Below are 20668 nucleotides of genomic sequence, written 5' to 3' on the forward strand. Positions count from 1 at the left end.
CACTCATGGGTTGAGAACCCATGTATCTATATTTGTCCCTCCACTGGAATGTGGACAAAGTTCAGTAAACAATTCTAATCAAAATTTTGTTTTAGTTGGTCCAAAGGGTGTTGTCAAATAATGGTTCTGTTAGCTTAGACCTTCTTTCAGGTGCAAAGTCCATTAATTCCTAGAGCAGGTAAACCAGCACTCAGCCACTCCTACAACACCAAATTAATTTCCACCTATGATTCTGCTTGCAAGTGTTTAGAGATTTATTGCAGACAAGTGATGAGTTCAGAGTGGAAACAGAGGAGGAAGGATCAACTGGTGGTTAAGGCACAAGACTGGGTATCAGGAAATCTGAGTCCTATTCCTGTTCTGCCAAAGATGTCCTGTAACCTTGGGAAGCTGTTTTAGTGGACAAAATAAATATTTAATACTATAAGGGATGCATACTGTTTAATATGGGGGAGAAGAATAGCTCTCAGGTATGCAATTATGTTCATAAAAATACTTGAGTACCATCTAATATAAGAGGTGCTTCAGAAATTTAAAGTGATTTTATATATACATAAAATCCTTGTCAAGATCCATTTTGATAGGATTCTTGTCTTGATTTGCCTAACAATCGCTACATAAGAATTCGTAATGATGATTCACATTTCAATTAGCATAGAGGCTGGAGCTGCTTCTCAAACATGTTCCCCCCCCCCCCCCTTCCCCTTCCCTCCCCATTTTCAATGCTAGTAGTTTGAGTTACATATATTGGCTGTAATCAGAGTTGATGACCTTTCACCAAATGCCAAAGTTCTTCAGCATCCTAGCAGACTAGTAGCTAATATGGCAATTGCAGCTAAAGATTTAAACTAGGGTGATGGGTAATCTTTTCACTTCCATTCATATTGACTGGCTAACTTTGCCAATGGATTTATTAAGTATCTCGCAGTTTTTTCTGTAAATCATTACAACAAATCTAAGCAGTCAAGGATATGTGAGCTTTCAAACTGGCCCTGCATACTTTACAGCTATAACCTATCCATTAAAGTTCAACACAAATTAAAAATGACAGTCTGTAACTGACAGCCAAAAAAATCCCCACTACCTAATCTAAAAACTGAACTGCTACGATTAGGCAGCATGGTCCTGCATTCTATAACCTTTAACTTCTGCCAGTGCATAGTCTTAAAAATAGATATAGGCCAGCCTGGAATTCCTGATGTAGTACAGCATAAGACACAGCTAAGAGGTATAGTACCTTTATCTGTCATTTCACGTGCACAGATTGGTTAGCCACTCTGAACTGTAAATATTAAAACCAAAGAGACTTTGAAACTGCATGTACCCTCAAAAGAATTGGCAGGAGCTATGATCTCAATCTCTGTTTAGATTTAAAATAAAAATGCTACCCAGGGATCTACAGCCCTAAAGTTAATAATGCAACAAAGTCTCAGCAGAATTAAGGAGTTATTTCAAAAGGAACTCAGACAGCTACAGAAATTCCTTTTCACATCCACCTTCATCATACAGGGAAGCATAAAGGTTTTTGGAGAAGACTAAGGGTATCAAACAGGTGTTTTGCGGTGTATTGGAGGTCACCAATTTCAGAGAAAGGGGGTTGGGAGACCAAGTTCCAAAGAGTCTGAGCCCTCAGAATGCCCTGCCAATTGCTCCCTCTTATGGTGGGGGGGAGGGGAGTGTCCCTTGCTCTGGTGCCATAGGAAGAGGGGATTCCTTCAGAGAGGCTGTTTGTTTAGGGCTTTATTGGTCTATCCAGAGACCAATGGGCAAACAGTGCAGATCTTAAAGTACTTGTGTGAGATGCCCTAGTGAGCTCACCAGTTAGCAGCACAGTGTGTGGTTCTGGAAGGTCTTAGTGGACTTATTGCTGGTTGAGGGGCACAAAAGTGCCTTTCTATGCTTTGTTAGTGAGGTCACACATTGCTGTAGACCAGCTATTGTGATCTATGCTTTCATTACATCTCTAGGAACCATAACTGGGACTGAGGTAGTCAGCAGGTAGAAGGCTTGAACATGCAACCGCCTGCTTTTATCAAAAAACTAGCTATGCCCTCTGTACATACTTCATCCAATTCTAGATTAGCCTCATCTAGGACTAGCTTGATTGCCAGTTAGCTAACACTTGTAAATGCTAATCTAGCTGCACCACAAGTAATTGTTATTGAGCAGAGTGAGCTTATGTTGAACCACAACCCAGGTATAAACATCTGTGTCCTGAAATGAGTTTTTGTGGAATATCTATAATAGCATTTACAGATGTTGCAACGGGACTGAAGAGACTAGTCTAGATGAGGCCCAAATAAGTGAGTTCACAAGGATACTGCAGCCAGCCATTTGCAGGGAGAAATGTGTTAAACGTGTGGGAACAGGGTGTTCTCTGTCAAAGGCCCTCTGCTGTGGCATTCCCTACCCCTGGAGGGAAACGGGGGATCTGTAAATGGCCACTTCAACTGTAACACAAAACTTTTTCATATAAATTATGGTGGATTCTGTCGTTATGGAGATAAGAGAAAGGAAACACATTATTCCCTTAAAGTTTTGCTTTTAATGCCACAGTGAAAAAATACATTTTTGTTGCACATATGAACAGTTTACTTATGTAAACACAATGGAAATATGGTTATCTGGTTTTGCTGGAATAGCTTGATTAACAGTCAGTAGTACTTCACAGTATGATATTTGGTCCAATGGTAAGGCACTTTGTATTGTAGCTGCAGCAAGACTATTTTACTTGGCTGAATGCTTCTTGACCATGTCAATGTATTCCTGCACATCATCAGGAGATCCCAAGGCAATAGGTGCTCTCTGGTGGATATCCTCAGGCATTATATCCAGCACTGCCTGGTTCCCAGTAGTAGCAAGTCCCCCAGCCTTCTCAATTACAAAAGCCATGGGGTTACATTCATAGAGGAGCCTCAGCTGGAAGATGAAAGCCCAAATTATAGTGATCAGTAGAGTACATGCAATCATTTTATTGCAGGATATTTTATACAAAAATGTATATCAGTCTTCTCGTATTCAACACTGTGCTAAGTAAAAAACACATCAGCAGTACGTTTTTCATATTTAAATTACCATATAAAAGCTTGATCTTTGCTTTAAGAGGTATTCCTTTTTTCTAGCATAGACAGTGATGTTTTGGCCATATTTCCCCACACGAACATTGTGTTGCAACCGTCTCTCTTTATGGAGATTGTTCACTTTCCTGTTAACTGCCGGCATGCTGCAGCACTTGAGTGAACACAGTGGCTGAGTATTGTAGAGTGAGTGCAGCTGGTTTTAAACAAAGTTTAAAACAACTACGGGTTACTTAGGTCTGCTTGGAGAAAAAAACTGATTGTGCCATTGTTTGTTTAATGAGTAACTGCGTCTTATCTACAAGATGAAGCAATAATTCACCCAGAAGTTTTCAAAACAGATTAAAGTTTTGCTGAATAAACAGTTGTCTTCTCATATTCTTGGGGAGGAGAAAGGGGAAACCAGAACAGAGCAGCCTGAGAACTACCAGTTCTGTAAGGAAGGGAGGGTGGAGAATGAATAGAGTGGACACTACAGTTTGCCACAGATCACCAGGGGGTAGCGGTAGAGAGTAGGGGAGCAAAGAATAAAAATGGTCTGGAAGCAGTAATTCCTTTAAGGCAGGGGTGGCCAACCCGTGGCTCGCAAGCCGCATGCAGCTCTTTGCTCCTCTGAATGCGACTCGTGAGCTATATGCTGGTCTGTGTATGTGGCTCTTCGCTCTGAAATTGACAAGCCGCCAAAATAAGTGATCAGGGGACGGCAAGGAAAATGTGGCTCTTAGCATTATCAATAGCTTTTTTTGGCTCTTTGTCTATGACTGGTTGGCCACTCCTACTTTAAGGCATCTCCAGAAGATTTTTATTTTACTGGTTGGAAGTTGGAGCTAACCAAATTCAAACTGGAAATAGTGTTAATTTTTAAGCACTGAGTAATTAACCAGTTGGAACAATTTAGCAAGGGTTGTGGTAGATTCTCCATTTTTTTTAATCTTTAAATCAAGACTGGACTTTAAAAAAAAAAAAAAAAAAAAAAGCAATGGAGAATCTAAGAGTTAGTTTGGAGAGGTTCTGTGGCCTATTATACTGGAGGTCAGACTAGATGATCACAATGGTCCTTTCTCACCATATAAAGTATGAATCTATGAAAGAGGCAGAGGGGGTAGGTGGAGGGGAGGCTAGGAGGTGGGAAGCCATGGGCCTCTGGCACAACCTGGAGAGCAGCAGGAGCCACTGGCAGAACAACCCTGCAATAACATGGAGAGAGGAGGGCAGAACTGACTAGTTTGTTGGGGAAGTATCCGGTTCTTAATGTGTTTAATGCTACTAAAATAATCCTAGAGTGTCAGAAACCATGGCAGTAGATATATTCTTGCAATTTCCGACTGAATGCACACTGTGGTCATCCTAAAACATTTAAAAACAGGCTGTTAAGTTGTAAAAACTTACAATCAGTATCATCTGAACTATTATATCAGATTACATTATTTCTAAAAGTAGATTAATTCATTTTTACCTTTCCTTTGGGGCTTTTAGAGTTGGCTGGATATAAAAAGATTCCTCCATACACCAGAGTACGATGTACATCAGCTACCATAGAACCTATATACCTCGAACCATATGGAGAGCTGCCATCCTGTATAAAGACATTTGATAAACATAACCTTTGATTAAATATTGTTAGCTTTCTTAGTGGTAATAAACTTGGCTCTTGTATAATGTTTTTCATCCACAGACCTCAGAGTAACTAAAGAAATCTTCCTCATTTATCATCCTCATTTTACAGATGGGGAAAACGGAGGTAGTAGGCAAGTCATTTTGTATCCAAAGTCATACAAAAGGCAGAGAGAAAAATATGACAGGACTCCAGATTCACATTTCAGAGCCTTAAGCATGCTACCTTTTTAGTACTGACTAGACAATGTTAGAAACAAAAAGTTGCCATCTTCCACTGGGCAGAAATAAAAATAGTATAGTGCTGTCCCTAGCTCTTCTGTCAAGTTGTGCCTACCAGATCACACCTCTTCACAACTATAAGTTAAATCAGACTTACAGCAGAATCAGTTTTATGAACTAATTGGGGATCAAATTCATAATTTGATCTCAAAATTACAATAGATACAATGCATAAGCTGCAGTATGGTGCACTGTATCACTTTCTTCTTGGCCTTAAAACCACTGCAAAGAAATTTCCAATGCACTGAAATCTGAAGAGCTGTAGACTTGTTTTTTGATGTCACTGTAGTTACTACTTCTGTCCTTCTTGATCAGGAAAAATGGCTCATAACTGCTTGTTTGTAAGACTAGTGTTTGTAAATTGAAGTTTTACTGTATTTTGCTCTAGCCTTTTTCTGGCTGGTGGCAGGAGGAGAATATACCAACACGGGGCCCCACAGATTGCTGTGGAGAGAAAAGTGTTGGTCTGGCTCTTATTAATTTTCAACTTTCAGCAGACAATATCAAAATTGTTGCTTCTAACCTGCAGTTGGATCAGGCTTCAGGAGTAACTTTTAAAAGCATTCACTCTCAGAAACAACAGGATTGAGCCAGAAGGATTGAGCTACTTAAACAGCAATGATAAAAGGTAGACAGATTTTTTTAAGGCTTTTTGTTCACTGAAAAAAATCTTCACAAACTAAGAGTGAATGGCTTAGCAAGGAGATGTGGAACTTCCCCTCAAGGCCATCAATTCAAAGAGGATTTGGGACAGAGGAAAAGGTTATCTACCAATTGTTTGGAATGATTTGTTAGTAGCCTTTTTAGTTTTGTGGACGCATGCAGACTGATGTGGAAGCTTCTGTTTGCCATCTTAGCAAAGAGGGATCAAAGACTGAATGAGAATGGAGACTAATTTCTTCTTACTCTTAGGGTGACTCTGCACTGCATCTGGAAACATGCTTCCCAGCTACGGCAGACAGATGTTAGCTTTGCTTGACACCAAGCATGTTAAAAACAGCTGTGTGGCCAGGGTAGCACAGGTGATAGCTTGGTTTAACCAGGCAAGTATATAATCTGGTGTCCAGCTGGGTTTCTACCCAAGTGGCAGTCCTGAGCTACTGCCCCTGCCACCTCCAGCCACACTGCTATTTTTAGCACTACTAGATCAAGCTAGTGTGTGTCTGTCTACCCAAGCTGGGAAGCACAGTTCCAGCTGCAGTATAGATGTACCCAGAGATATGGTTCTCTAGCTCAGAGACAGTGGGCAGTCTGGGGAAGCTTGAATTTCAAAGATCACACTCTTGTGTATATGTCTAAGGCTAATCAAGTGAGCACTATGTTTATTTAAAAACACTAAAATCCACACAAAAAATGCCTGTCTTTGAGATGGCATGTTATATTGTAAAAATAATCATGCTCTATTATAGCTGTATTGATAGTAAAGAAAGATCATTCATTCATTGCATAGAACACTGCTACTGATAAAGCAGCATCTTTCAATTCTGCAATAGCTAGGTTTATGTCAATCTGATTTTGAAGTTAATCCAGATCCAGCTCCAACTAGCTACTTAATTTTATCAAGATTCTCAGTGGGTCAGTTTATCAAATCAAGATCTTGCTAGCTCAGACTCAAGTTAAAAATAAAAACCAAAAAACTCTAAGATTTTATTTAACTTAAGGTATTCATCAGGTAGTAGTCAGCCAGTGCGATTAGTGCTGGGCACTGATAAGATGTAAAATCACCTGTTGTCACTAATGTTCCCATGTGGGTTTTCTAAAAGTGGGTGACAGCTCTGGAGATCTGACCAGACTCCATTCTGGGTAATTATATTCTCCTAATTTTGGGATGCCCTTGCTAGTTCAGGGGGATATTGCATTCATAGATTCTAAAGCCTGAAGAGATCATTGTGATCATCTTGTCTGACCTCCTCTACAGCACAGGCCATAGAACTTTCCCACAATAATTCCTAGAACATATCTTGATTTTAAACATTGTCAGTGATGGAGAATCCATCACAACTTTGGTAAACTCTCTGCAGCATTTCAGTGGTTGATGAGAGATTCCTGTATCTCTAATTTGTACAGTATTTCAGTCTGAAAGCTTAATACACTTTAAAATTTGCCAAATGAAGTATTAAGTCTGGTAAGTAATTCTTTACACTTATTAAATGATAGTCTTTGTTAAAGGCCAGATCACTGAAATAAGTCAAGACTGGGTACATACCCCTACAGGTTTGAAAAAGCTTACACTTTGTCCATGCAGTGCCTTTCAAGTTCATGAAAGGAGGAAGCTTAACGTCCCTCTGTCAGACCCAACTGGATGTTATCTAGATTCTTATTGGCACCTATCAATTTCTGGCTTCACAATAGGAAATCATAGATTTAAAGCATTTGAGTAGTCCTTTAAGCAAGAGGATATCATTATAGTCAACTTCCATCAACACTAAACACCAGCCTCATTTCCACACCCATTCAGTACTCCACCCAATTACCATCAGATGGACCTGTGCTGTGGGAGGGAAGGAGCAGACCCCTCACTTCTCCATTAAGTGCTGCTCCTTCAGCCCTGGATGAGTGTTCCTCTCCACTCAGTCACCACAGAGTATGGCTTCAAACCCCAACTCCTCTCTAGATCCAGCGCTGCACAGCAACAAGGGAAATAGGATGAAGAAATACAAATGCTTTATAGAAAAATGGTGTGGGTGGGTGGGTGGGTGGGTGGTTACCACCTTTGACTGGACTAGCAGCTGAAACTTGAATCAGCCACTCTGAGTGTCATGTGTTAAGGGATGCTCCTTACCCCACCAAAATAAAGTTAACACTAAAGTCCACCACATTTCAAGTCTATCAGAAGAAAAACAAGCTCTGCAATTTTTATAAGCAAAAATTAGACAGTCAGCTATGGTAGCTTAAATGATCCATAAAATGACTTAAGAGATCGCCAAGTTAAACAAAGACCAAGGAATAGTTGGTGCACTTTGACTTGTACACTATTAGGGTTCAGTCTTGCCTAACTGTCATTTGACACCCCCCCCCCCCCTCACCCCCCCCCCCCACCCCACGCATATGCATGATAACGGAGTGTAAAGTTTGAGGCACTGCACATTTGCTTATCTTAGAAAATTTCTCTAAAAAGTGAACATTTACCTGAGGGAATTTCTTCTTTTTAAGATACTCAGTGACTGCAGGATCAAAGTATGCAGCATAGCCCTCATTGAGACTGTAGATATTTCCTTTCTTTTTGATTTTCACATTCTTGTCAACCAAAATGAATTCCCCAATTGCCTAACATTAATGAGAAAGCAAGTCAGTAACTTTAAGCAAGCATGTTATTCACGAGACTGAAGACAAGTGAATACTATATACAATTTAGTGAAAACCTACTGCAGTTTCTATTTTCTTTTAACAATTCAGTACTTGGGAAAAAGTACAGCTTTGTAGTCTTGGACCAAAAGTCTTGCTTATTGACATAAGATACTCCATAAGCATGGACTCATGCATATTTCTTAACATTACTACTCCCCATCCCCAAATTATCCATCCTGTGCCAAGAGAGTAGTTCGATGCAACTCCACTCGGTTCTTTGTTTCCTTTTTACAATTGATGGCCAAGGTGCAGTTCTGAGTAGTTTTAGGGATTGTGAACATCCATTCATTAGGAGCTGGACTGAGATTTCTAATTCAATTTGACTAACCACGAGATGGTAACAAGTTTGTCACTATTAGTCTGACCAGACTGAAAACAGTAATCTAGTGATGAACGGATCTGTTCACATAGTTACCAAATGTCTAAGCTATCTAGTCTCCACTGCAGCAAGTTTTCACATTTGTAGGGAAAAAAAAACGTAAAGTGTCCTGGTATCTAAATATAAACAAAAAGGTCATAATACATGCAGACACTTAAACCATTACTATATAGAAAATATTCTTCCTTGAAACTATGACCATGGCACATTCCAAACAACATGACTTTTACTATTGGTAAAAGTAGGTGGCAAAACCTGATTTACAATAGACTGGCTTTAAATTAAACTGAGTCACTGCAGCCAACCACACTGTGATGTTAAATATACCTTTTATTTCAAGTCAGATGGTCAGTAGGTTCTAGGATGTCAAACACATACATACACACACCTTACTTACTCTTTTAAACAATCAGGATGTGATCTGAAAGCGTAAGAGAATGTTAAATGTATTTCTGCATCTCCAGTCTACTATAAGATTAAAAGGTACTAATGTCAAGGAATATATTAAACTACAAGGGACAGTCTTAAGGGAAATTCTGCAAATGCAGAAGATGCTTAATATTAATCACATTACTTGGCACATGGTGTATACTTGCTTCTCTGGCCAAACTATTTTCAATTTTAAATCAGATTATTAATGATCACTTTCAATCCAGCAGAGGGGAGGAATGTAAGGAGCCTTTGGGAGTTTCTCTATTTTACAGGCATATCAACTCTCATTGGCTCTCTTAAGAGTACTACATCTTCAGATGTTAGATTTAGTTTGGAAGCAGCTCCCTATATTGATCCACTTGGGAAACATTTGTTCTGGACTTTTGTTATCCCTACAAGAGCAAGTTATTCATACTAGATGTAGGCTTCCTTACCGGGTCAAGCATAAAACAGTTGACACCACACTCAATGCCTAGCACCAGCATTGTGGCACTCCCATAGAGGGCATAACCAGCTGCCACAAGATTACGTCCAGGCTGTAATGCATCTTTCTCAGAAGGTTCCTCAGGGTTAGTCTGGAATAGGAAAAAAGAGTGTCAAGATTTTTTTTTAAGCTAAAAGAATTCCCATGATGCATCTATTTTATAAGCTTCATTCATTTACAGTAATAGAACCACAACAGCATGTGCTGCTCTAATAGGCTACTAGTGCATGCCGTTGAAACACCAGGCCTAAGGCAGCATGCCTTCCATTGCTGAAGAGCAGCAATAGCTTAATAGCTACCTGTTTTAGCTTATTTCTAGAGCATGGTCACCAATTTAAAAAAAACCAAACAGTTTGTAGAGAAGTCCCTTCTTAAAACTCTCCTGTTCTGTGATGCTGACCAAAACTTCACAACAACTGTTAGGCTGTTAGTGTGCAGATATTATACTGGTCAGCATGAGAAGCAGTGGTCTCATTGTTTCCTTGTCAATCCCACTCTCCCTCAAGTCATTTGTTCTCTTGTCATATACTAGAATAAGATCTTAAAGGTAGGGACCATCTTTTTGTTCTGTGTTTGTACACTGCCTACTATAATGGGATCCTGGTCCATGACTAGAGCTCTTAGGTGTTACAGTAATACAAATAATTCACTATGAAAGCAAAGGAGACAAAGACCCTGATCTGGCAAAGCTCTTCTATACATGATTAACTTTAAAGTCAATTGAGCTGCTCACATGCTTAAATGTAAGTACATTCTTAAGAGCTTTGCTGGATCAGCACCAAAGGGAAAAGTCAACAAAAGCTAGGGTGAAATGCAGGAAGTAGAAGATGGAGGTGGAGATATGTAGTGTCCTGAATGTGATCATGAGTACCTTCAATTTAATGTAAAAGTGAGGTAGAATTTAAAAAACAAAGAAGTGGAATTTGTCATCAATTGTAAACATTATGACTTGTGCCAAGAACTTTTTTCCTTTTGCTCCCTGGGGAACAGCCCAAAGAAGTTACTTTCAGGTGCATCAAAACCTAGGTCAAGATGGTTAAAGATGGCCAGTGTGTCTTTTCTGAATTTACACAGTCTTTTTCTATACTTGAGACATGTTAAACTAGTATTTAAAATACCTGCAAATGAGGTTTCTATGTTTCAGAATGAATTAGGCATGTTAAATTTACAAGCCGTTTCAAACTGAATCTCATCTTTGAAGCCTGTCCTCAGGCTGACAGGACTACTTGTACAAGAAGTACAGAGAGCCAGTTTCATTGAAGAATGCACATACTCAGGTAGATGAGTGCTCTGTTTTGTCTCAAGTTGTACAACTAAATTATGAAGCACTTCACTCCTGTTAGCCTTGTCATTGTTAGATTCCTCTAACTTGCTAATTAAATATCAGTCAGGATTGCATGTAGGTAGGTCTCCTTTTAGCCACCTGTTGTGTATCACTCAAAGGTATGATGTAACTGAGCATTTTGGAGATTTAGATGGATTTCATTAAGTCTTTGGATCCAACTTTTTTCCATTATAAGCTGGTTAAGTGTAAAGAACTACCAACTTTTTTCCCTGACTCTGTCTTAGCATGAAAGCATTACACTTTACCTTTCTGTAGATGCCAAAGATCGTTCCAATGGAAACGAGGCAATCAATGTTAGAAGAGCCATCGAGAGGATCTATGCAGACTATGTATTTACCCTGGAAAATAAAGAGACAGGAACTGGATATGTGACCTTAGTTATTTGCTCATCTACCTCAAATAAAAATGTTTCACTAATCTAATCTAGTCAGGCTAAATTCTAGCCAAGAGCAATTTAAACTAAGGGAAAATTACATAGCTATAATTTCAAGAAGTGGAATACAGTTTTGATTGTTTATTTTTGGCCAAGTTTTCACCACTGTCTAATAGCTTGAGCTTTTGTATGAACAGAAAATGGGAAATCTTTAACAGATAATACCACTGTTCTTGTAATGGCGTATGCAGTGCAGTAAAGGCTTGCTACAGCCACAAAGAAAAATACCGAAGCTTAAATGACCTCTTTAGCCTATCTATGTATACTTAGTTATTCCTGTTAGGGAGGCCCTGTACATTTCACATCTTAGCTGTTCTTTACCTTTTCATCTTTTATAAAAAGAAATTGTGCCTTAATTTACTAAGTAGCATGAGAGAAATGGAGAAGTTCTTGTTTAGGCTTATAATTTGAGCAATTTAAAAAAAATTGTCAACAGTAACATCTAACTTTTGAATCATGTACAGTGCACTTCAAAGACACACACAGCTGAAATCTAGTACATTTGTTACACTTGCTCACACATCCCCATCCCAATTTGTGGCTTTATAATACAGTTTTCCCATTTAAAAAAAAAAAATAGTTTCTCTCCCTGCTGTTGCATGTAAGACTGACAAAGGATGCTGACAAAGGGGAACTTCTCTAATCCTTTACTTATAGTAATAAATTACTTTTAATTCTTGATTATAAAATTGGTGTTTGTTTTAAGTTGATTGTATCCTTTTAATCATGATCCCAGCAGCTGATTTAAATCCAGCAATACCTAATAATAGGGCTGGCTCTTTAATGGGTCAATAATTCTGCTTTAGCTATGGCACATTTGTTCAGATTCAGCATCAAAATGCTTTAACATTGAGTCTCAGCTGAAATGTCTTTTGGTGTGGGTTTTTTTTTTTTTTTTTTTTAAGTTAAGGTGCTCTAGCATTAGGTCTCATTAACCTTTTCAATGGGGAGGTTCTGTTTAATTGGGACAAAAGACAGTCCACCAAAGTGTTCCAACAAAGCAAATGCTAATATACTTTGATAGTTTTTCTAATTTTTTCCTAAAGAAATTAAAAGCTACCACCTCAATTGTAGCATGGTCACATGGAAACATGAGTGAGGAGCAATTAACCAATACTGCTCCTACAAGTGTATACATTCCTGCAAATACATACAAATAATGCAGCGGCACAGGCCAAGTAGTAAATACAAAAACTTGTTTTTACTGGTTCATTCTATTTTTGAAGAGGCAGGAGAACACTGGTAGAATTTAATATAGCGATCAGACTACAAAGCAGAAAAAAATCTTGTACTACAGTTCAATGGCTGTCAATTCTTTAAATTTAAACCAATCCTGAAGTCCTCACTCAGATTTTGCTGAGTCATACTCCTTTGACTTCAGTAATCATTTGCCTGAGGAAGGACCTCAGGATTGATCCATAGAGAATAGTCATTCAGTGATCAGTGGCATACCAGGGGGGCCATGCCCCTGGGGCACTGGCTAGGGGGCTGCCAGTGGGGCCCTCCTCAGAGGAGCTGCCCTTGCTGACATCCCCTATGGCCATGCTGACCCAGCCCTTCCGCCTCCCATCCTTCCAACCCCACTGCCCCCATGCTGGGTGCAACAAGGGAGCTGTGGAGACTCCAGCCACGCAGGAGCCAAGCATCCCCCTCAGCTGCTGCCGCTCGGTGGCCTTGGGGAATCTGCCCCTGTCACTCCCGTGCCCCACCACACCACCTGACAGTGGGGAGAAGGAGTGGGGGAGAGCAGGAAATAGGCCCACAGACACACACACACCCCTGCCAGGTGCTACCACTGCTGCCACTGATGGGAGGTGTGGGGGGCGCAAATACAAGTATTGGCCCCAGGGCACCGGAGACCTATGGATACACCACTGTCAGTGATTTACTGAAAATGCTACAGGAAGAGCCAGCCTGAGAACCATCTGGAAAAAAGAGCACACATGCAAACTGCTCCAGAGGTTAGGAAGTACAAACAATACAGATTTTAAGACTAAAGGGGAAAGAGAAGCTCTAAAGATGTGGGAGCAAACCAGGAGGAAAGAAACCAGGTAGGAGTGAATGGAAAATGTAACCCAAACAGAGAAGGCAACAGAAAAGGAGAATGTTCATTGAAGAGAGACTGCCAGTATTTTCCTGTATCCAAAAAAACCACAGGTCTTGAACTAAAGATTTCAAAGATGATTAGCCATATTAGCTACATATTAGCTACATATTTGAAGAAAAGTACTTCTAAAAGTTAACTTGAATCCAAGTATTGACAAGTTTACTAACCCTTTTTTCAGCATCTACTATTATAGCATTTTTGTTTTCTTCTGACACAACAACACATGTCGTGAAGGATGACTTGAGCACATTAATCACCAGGTCATTGGAAAGGACATCCAATTTCTTTACTTGGTCTCCTGTCACATTGGTGGAACCAGCTATTCCATAGCTAAAGCAATGGAAAGAAATTCTCATGAGGAACAAAATATGGCATTTTGTAAGAGTAGGAGCCCTGTAAATAGCCCCTCCAACACTGGAGAGTTTATGCCACCGTAGACCTCCATATTTTATGATGACTCTTTTGGATGAGACTGCAACTCCAAGACTTGTTTTCATCTAGTGGCCAGTGAACTGTCTGCTTCCTCTTCCTCCACCTATCCTGACGATTGAGGATCCTTCATTCTGAGAATTCCAAACAGCGACTATTATCCATCAAGTCTACAAGATAACCACAGTTTAAAAAAAAAAATACAAAAAAATAGCATTTAAGTATTTGCTATCCATAATGAGACAAGCTCTGCTGGAATGAGTTAAGACCGGCTCTCAGGTCATAGCTGTTATCTTGAAGACTATTTATGACAGCTTGATCTTTCCTCCTGTAGCATCTCTAAGTAAGTCCTTGCTCTTAGCTTCAGCCAGCCTCGTTCATGTTGATGATTGTCTCTCGTGATCTCATTAGAAAGCTTATGAATTGGAGGTTAGTCAACTGCTACATGTGCTCAAGTCTTCTGAATTATACCCACATTACCACTGCATCCTGTGCAATTTTCACAGCTGTCTCCCTCCCTCTATCAAAGGAGGACAGTTTTATTTGTAGCCTGGGATGCATTGATTTTTCTAGTGCAGCGTTTCTCAATTAAATTTCCCCGCAGAATCCTTTAGGCTCCGTGGGGAAATTACACTCATACTCGATACCCTCTGCCGAAAAAACCAGGACATCTTCCCTTTTTCGGCGGCGCGGAGAACAGCTGCTCTCCGTGGTGCGATGTCACTTTCTCGCGGAACCCTAACAGTATTCCCGTGGAACCCCAGGGTTCCACGGAACACCAATTGAAAAACACTGTTCTAGTGGAAGCTTCCAGGAAACTTTCCATCTCCCAGGCACCTTAAACATGCCTACCTCCCCCCCTTCCAGCTCTCTACACCCATCTTCTGGCCTGCACAGAGCAGCTCCAAGACCCCAATGGCACAGATATAGCAGGCAACATGCACCACTGGAACAAGGAATACTGTTCCTTCATAGCAAACTTTCTACAGTGAGATGACATGTATTTTGTTCCCACTAGCAAGATCTGGGAATGAACCCTCTCCCCCACTGACTATTTCCTAAATATTTAAGGCAAATTACATTTGTTTTGTCCAGTATGCACAATATTTAGAGTCCCTATGGCTTCATACTCAATTTTGCAATTTCCTTCTAACGAGCGTGGTTTAACTGAGCATTTCAAAATGACTTCCCAACCGCTTCAGAAGATAAAGACGTGATAGTATTTCTCACCCTTCTATACATGGCTTAAACACTTCCGTGGAAGATAACTGCTTTCCCAGACCAAGGCCAATAGGAAAAGGAAGGTGCTGCCTCCTCCTCAGTCCCCAAACTAATTACACACATACTGTGTTGAGTGAAACTTCTGGAACTGTTTTAAAAATATCATGGTGTGACATAGCTTTGTCTGACAAGAAACATCCATAATTCAAGGGGGTACAGTTCTCACATCTGTACATTAACTATATATTTTTACATGAGAATATGGGGAAAAAGTTCAATACTCAAGTTCTCCATGCCGGCCTCACAACAGCTGGCGTGAAAGTACTTTTAAACTTTTGTGATTTAAATGTCCCATATTGGAAGGGAAAACTTTAATTACTGCTACACCTTACAGGGTTCTAAGGTAACACTAGCAACTCAGAAAAGGTACCTGGGCATCACTGTTGGCAATTTAAAGACAGCTGCTCAATGTGCAATGATTTTCGTCTCCCCTCCCCCCCACCAAAAAAAAACAAAAAACAAAAAAAACACACCCTAAGAAACCCCAAAACAAGCTCTGTTAGGATGCATACAGAATGGGATGGAGTATGGGCGGGGGGACCCAAAACTATAATGCCATTATATAAGGGTTCCTAATCATATCATAGAATGGTCTTTATGAACAATGTCATGGAATGTACTGGGGAGGCATAGAAAGGGGTTTAGCAATACTGATTAGGAAATTGTCCCAAACATATTGGAAAGAGTATGGCTGTCTACACTGAAAACAGTGCAACTATACTGCGCTGTAGCACTTCACTGTAGACACTCACTACAGCAATGAGAAGGGTTCACTCATTGAGGTTGATCCTCCTCCCTGAGAGGCAGTAGCTAGGTTGAGAGAAGAATTCTTCCATCAACCCAGCACTGTTTCCACAGGTGTTATACTGGAAAAGTTACAGCTTTCGGGGGGGGAAGAAACGACTTTTACCAGAGAGACGTAGCTATGCCAGCATAAGTTTCTATTGTAAAGCAACCCTATATTGGAAATCAAGATAGCTAGTCAAGTCATTTATATATCTACTGAGAAGAAAGGTTTTTACTTCTATTTTACAGCAACTTTTTCACAAGACACCAAAATTTGTCAATTCTCTAGTGCTAATGATACGTTTTCTAATCCTAAAAAGGCTATTCTATTGCTATTGCTTTTTGTTTAACATGTTTTCTGTCATTTGCTGTAAACTGTCAAATTAGTAGATTTTACATTGTTTCTCACTAATGAAACAGCTCATTATTGTAGGCATTTCTAGGGTGCTGCTAAGTATGGTATCTGGCCAGTCATCAATATGCAAAATAATTAGAAGTAGGTTACAGTGCAACAACTTAACATTCATCATTACAAGAAAATAAGTGCTAGCTTCTTTCTGATGCTACCATGAAGCAGTTTTCTATAGTACTAGCTCTGACTGGCTAGATACTGACAAACCCCAGCTCTCCACAAGGACTGACTCTAAAAGCCTTATTTTTTCAAAGCTTCATATAAAACTCACTTTTACAATGCAGTCAGAAAAAAAATTAAACTGATTTGAATAAAGTGGTTCTAGGATATTAAGTCAGACTACAGTTGGTAATTCAGCCATAAGTAATCAAGCTATATCTTCCAGTTCAAAAACTAGAAGTCAGTTGCAAAAAAGATTAAATACAAAGATTCTGTCAACAGCAGGCTCCTTTGACGGCCTCTTTATATCTTGGCTTCTGCCATATCAGTTACAGCAAAGCACCAACTCTGCTGTAGTTAGTTAAAACCAGCTTTCTGTTTAAAAAAAAAAAAAAAAAAAAAAACAACTCAGACTGCTCTAAAATCCACACAGTTACTCTGACTGCCTTGTTCTCTTAAAAAAGAGAACACTATTGCATCTACCCTCAGTAAATATTCACTAGGGAGAAGAGGAACAAGAGGGAGTGTTAGATAAAACACTGAGGGCTTGTCTACATATTGTGTTAGTGAGCCCCAGATAAGATGTAAATGCCAGAATGTGTCATACTCACTGTCTGTGAGGACCCTACTTGCGTGCACTGAAAGTTTCTTAATGTGCACTGATGTAGTCTACATCAACATGCACTAAAGAACTTTTAGTGCACACTAGCAGTGCCCACGCAGATAGCAAATGCTGGTGTAACTAGAATTTACACCCCCAGCTGGGCCACACTGACATGCCTTTAGATGGAGTTTTGGAACTTCCAATCACTTGCTTTAACTGCCAAGCTAAATTAAGATTTGAAAGGTCCTTTGAATTATTTAAGATTATATTCCAGAGTCTAAATCTGAATATTTTAAAAGTGAATAAAACAACAGCAATATTGATAGAGCACTAAGTAAAAAACTTTTATTCTTTTGTTAGCTTTTTTGTTCTACATGACAAAATGTACCCAATCTTATTTCTACAGAAGCATGAGCTGAACTGAAAGCCCAAGATTGAGAGTTTAACATTCCTTTAGCATGGGAAAGAATGAGCTATAATCCAAACAGTAATTGCATTTATGAAACTTCTGGTTGGCTGTTGGTAACAAGGACAGAGTGAGTACAGTGTTGCCTGAGTGACAAGTTACACATAATGCTTAATTTTAGTTAATAGAATGTCACAATGTATCCATGATAATGCAGCCTGTCAACACTGGATTTGCCATACCTGGCTATTTAAATAGTACACACCTTCCTGTGTTGTTTAGGCAGAGTCAAACAGCGTCACCTGACTGCCAGTGAACACTTCCTCTATGTTGTCCAACCCCATGGGACACTTTTAGTTTCATAAACAGAAAATTAGAGTGGTCTTCCACAGACACCTTGTGGCTACGCTTCAGAGGAGCGGGAATGGGGGTAGAAAACTTATTCGCCCTAACCTCTCTTAGCCCGAGAGGGCAGTTAATGCTGGTAGGAGACCGTAACTGAGCCTAGTGCTGCAGTCCCTGCCCGGAGCGGCTGTTCGCTGTCCGAGGCCCCAACTCGGTAAAGCCTAGAGTAAGGGCAGTTGCCCTCCCAGACCGACCCCCAGCAAGCCCTTCCCCTGCCGAGGGGGCGGATTTCCGCCTGTCTCGCTACAATCTAAGCCGGGCTGTTGCAAGTGGCCGATCCCCTTCCCGTGGCAGAGAAGGGCCAGGCGGGCCGGCAGGGGAGGGGGAAGCGCGCACCCGCCCCTGACCCAGTCTCAGCCCTGCCCCGCCGGCCGGCTGGGGACAGCGGCAGGGGACTCACAGGTGGGCGATGCCCGCCTTGCGCACGGCGCTGGAGATGGCCTTGACGGCGGTGCAGAGCGCGTTGAGCAGCTGGGTGAGCTCCCCGGTGCCCTGGGCCCGTCTTCCCTCCTCCATCACGAAGCGGGTCAGGGTGACGACGTTGGTGTCGAAGGGGGACTGGTCCGTCATGGCGGCGGCAGCTGCGGGCGCCGGGCTGCGAGACAGACAGACAGACTGACAGACTGACTGGCCGCCACTGACCCGTCCCGCGGCAGTGCGGAAACCCACACGCCGCTTGGCTTTAGCTGTCGGGGCCGCAGCCGGGCGGGCGGGAACTTCACCAGCCGCGGGGAGAGGGAGTGTCCCTGTCCCAGCCCCGGCCTATCGGGCTCGGGAGGCGGGGCGGGGATCAGCCGCCCTAGAGATCCGCCTCCCCCCCCCCCCCATGCCGGGCGGCTCCCCCCACATCCAGCCCCTGCGCTCAGCCCCGCCCCGCCCCCTAGAAGCTCCACGTTCAGCGCCCGGTGCCAGCCGCGGTTCTTGGCCGCGGCCCGGCCCCTGCGTGCTGTTGCCCGTATAAGAACACAGAAAGCCAGTTCTGACCCTCGGATGCAGCCACATTCATAACGCCTTTGGCATTAGTAGAGAGCAAGTGGAGATGTTTCTGCTTACCCCCCACCCCACCCCCAAAAAAAATCTAGATTTTGAGATATTCCAGCACATGAGTGCTGCAAAACCCCAAATCTGGCATGTGGATGGATCTTGGCAGTTTTTTAGCCCCAAACTGCAAATTGTGCAATCTAAACAGAAAACAAATGTAGCTTCTCTTCCTTCACTGGAAAAATACATGACATTAAAAAAATTTAGCGGATACATTGATTTTTTCCCCCTCAGACCTGAAGAAGAGTGAAAGCTTCAGAGTTTGTACCTTGTACCAACAGAAGTCGGTTCAATAAAAGGTATTACCTCCTCTACCTCGTCTCTGTTAAAATTAAGAACATATTTAAGTGCTTTATTGACTAGGGATGGAATTAAGCATATGCTTAAATGCTGAATTGGAGCCATAGTCTGGACTGCACACACCTTTCATCTTCAAGATGTGGGAGTTGCCAGTGGTAGACCAGGACAGGTAGAGACTTCAGAATGATACAGTATTGAAAAAAAGGAATGCTATGTTCACCAATGAGTTCGGTTTAGGGTGTTTTTTCCTAATGGAAGCAAGCAATTAAAGGGATTAAGAGGGGGAACAAAGACTTGCTCCTACATTAGGCAGGTGTCAGCCTTGGTTTTCTTTCCTATATAGATGGCATCTAAGATGAACTACTTTGATCTGAACAGAAAATACGCTGGTTTTTCCTCCTGGCTAGTCTTTAAGGCAAACTGGGCAATCATCCAGGTCACTAACATTTTGGATTAGCAATGTTTTCTGAGACATCAGCCAATCCGTCTCATTCACTCCATCACCTTTAGCCCCTTTGTGCCAATCCAAGGATACCTTGAACTTTTATGCTTAAAGGCAATCTGAAGAGATTTCAATGTAGCTTGAGAGCTGAAAGCCTTGATAATCATAGAGCTGAGTAAAGGCAGCTGTATGGAAATGAAACCAGACAGAAATATGAACAGTAGAATAAAATCAGATGGGGAGTGGAAGAAACGAGAGGAATGTGCAACAAAAATCATGAGGGTGAAGAAGAAGAGGCTTGTGTACAGTCACTTTTGGCGTGCCAGTATAGTTCAGTGAATAGTTTTTTGGTTTACCTCTTTGGAAACAACAAAGCAGGTCTCCCATCTGTTTGTCAGCCTGGAACTCTTTCTCTTTCCAGTCCTCTTTCCTTTGTCCTAGCTTCCTTCCTTTCCTCCTGAATGGAGTGAAATCTGTCTTCTGGTTAGCCATCCTTCCCCGAACCTGTGCTTTGGGGAGGGACCTAGAGAATGGGTTCTTCAGGCTAGATGCTTCTTTAAGCAGTAGAACTCCTCTCAGAGTTGCAGAACCCCATGAAATGTAATGCCTTTGTTGGCTACCAGTCTAACTTACTTGTAATACCGTCTCTGGTTTGTTTGGGCTGCAAGGCCTGGTATTTGATTGCTGAATATGGTTCTTGATCAGAGAATGCTAAGTGAATGCTTAGTGAACAGGCCTCAGTTCTGAAAAGGGGACCTTGAAAATCCTATCTTGTTGACAATATAGCTTAGCAGAACCGTCACATGAACTTGAGCTGCATCTGCAACTCTTATAGATTTGACTCAAAGAATAACACTTCTAGCCAGATTAAGAGCCTAGTAGGTTCAATGGGTGAGACAAAC

At 41.3% G+C, this 20668-nt stretch overlaps 1 protein-coding gene across 1 annotated transcript; it reads right to left on the minus strand.

Annotated features, from left to right (window-relative positions):
* Positions 1 to 2506: 2506 nt before the first annotated feature.
* On the minus strand, positions 2507 to 18681 carry LOC137167178 (fructose-1,6-bisphosphatase 1). Its single transcript, XM_067569196.1, has 7 exons — positions 18384 to 18681; positions 13669 to 13831; positions 11207 to 11299; positions 9567 to 9707; positions 8103 to 8240; positions 4534 to 4653; positions 2507 to 2919 (listed from the first exon to the last, which is right to left on the minus strand). Exons 1-7 carry the CDS (start codon positions 18551 to 18553, stop codon positions 2728 to 2730), a joined length of 1017 nt encoding a protein of 338 aa, XP_067425297.1. The 5' UTR covers positions 18554 to 18681; the 3' UTR covers positions 2507 to 2727.
* Between the last annotated feature and the right edge of the window lie 1987 nt (positions 18682 to 20668).

The sequence above is a fragment of the Emydura macquarii genome, unplaced genomic scaffold, assembly GCF_026122565.2.
Source record: "Emydura macquarii macquarii isolate MOO-44397 ecotype Brisbane River unplaced genomic scaffold, CSIRO-AGI_Emac_v2 contig_2897, whole genome shotgun sequence".
Classification (NCBI taxonomy): domain Eukaryota; kingdom Metazoa; phylum Chordata; order Testudines; family Chelidae; genus Emydura; species Emydura macquarii.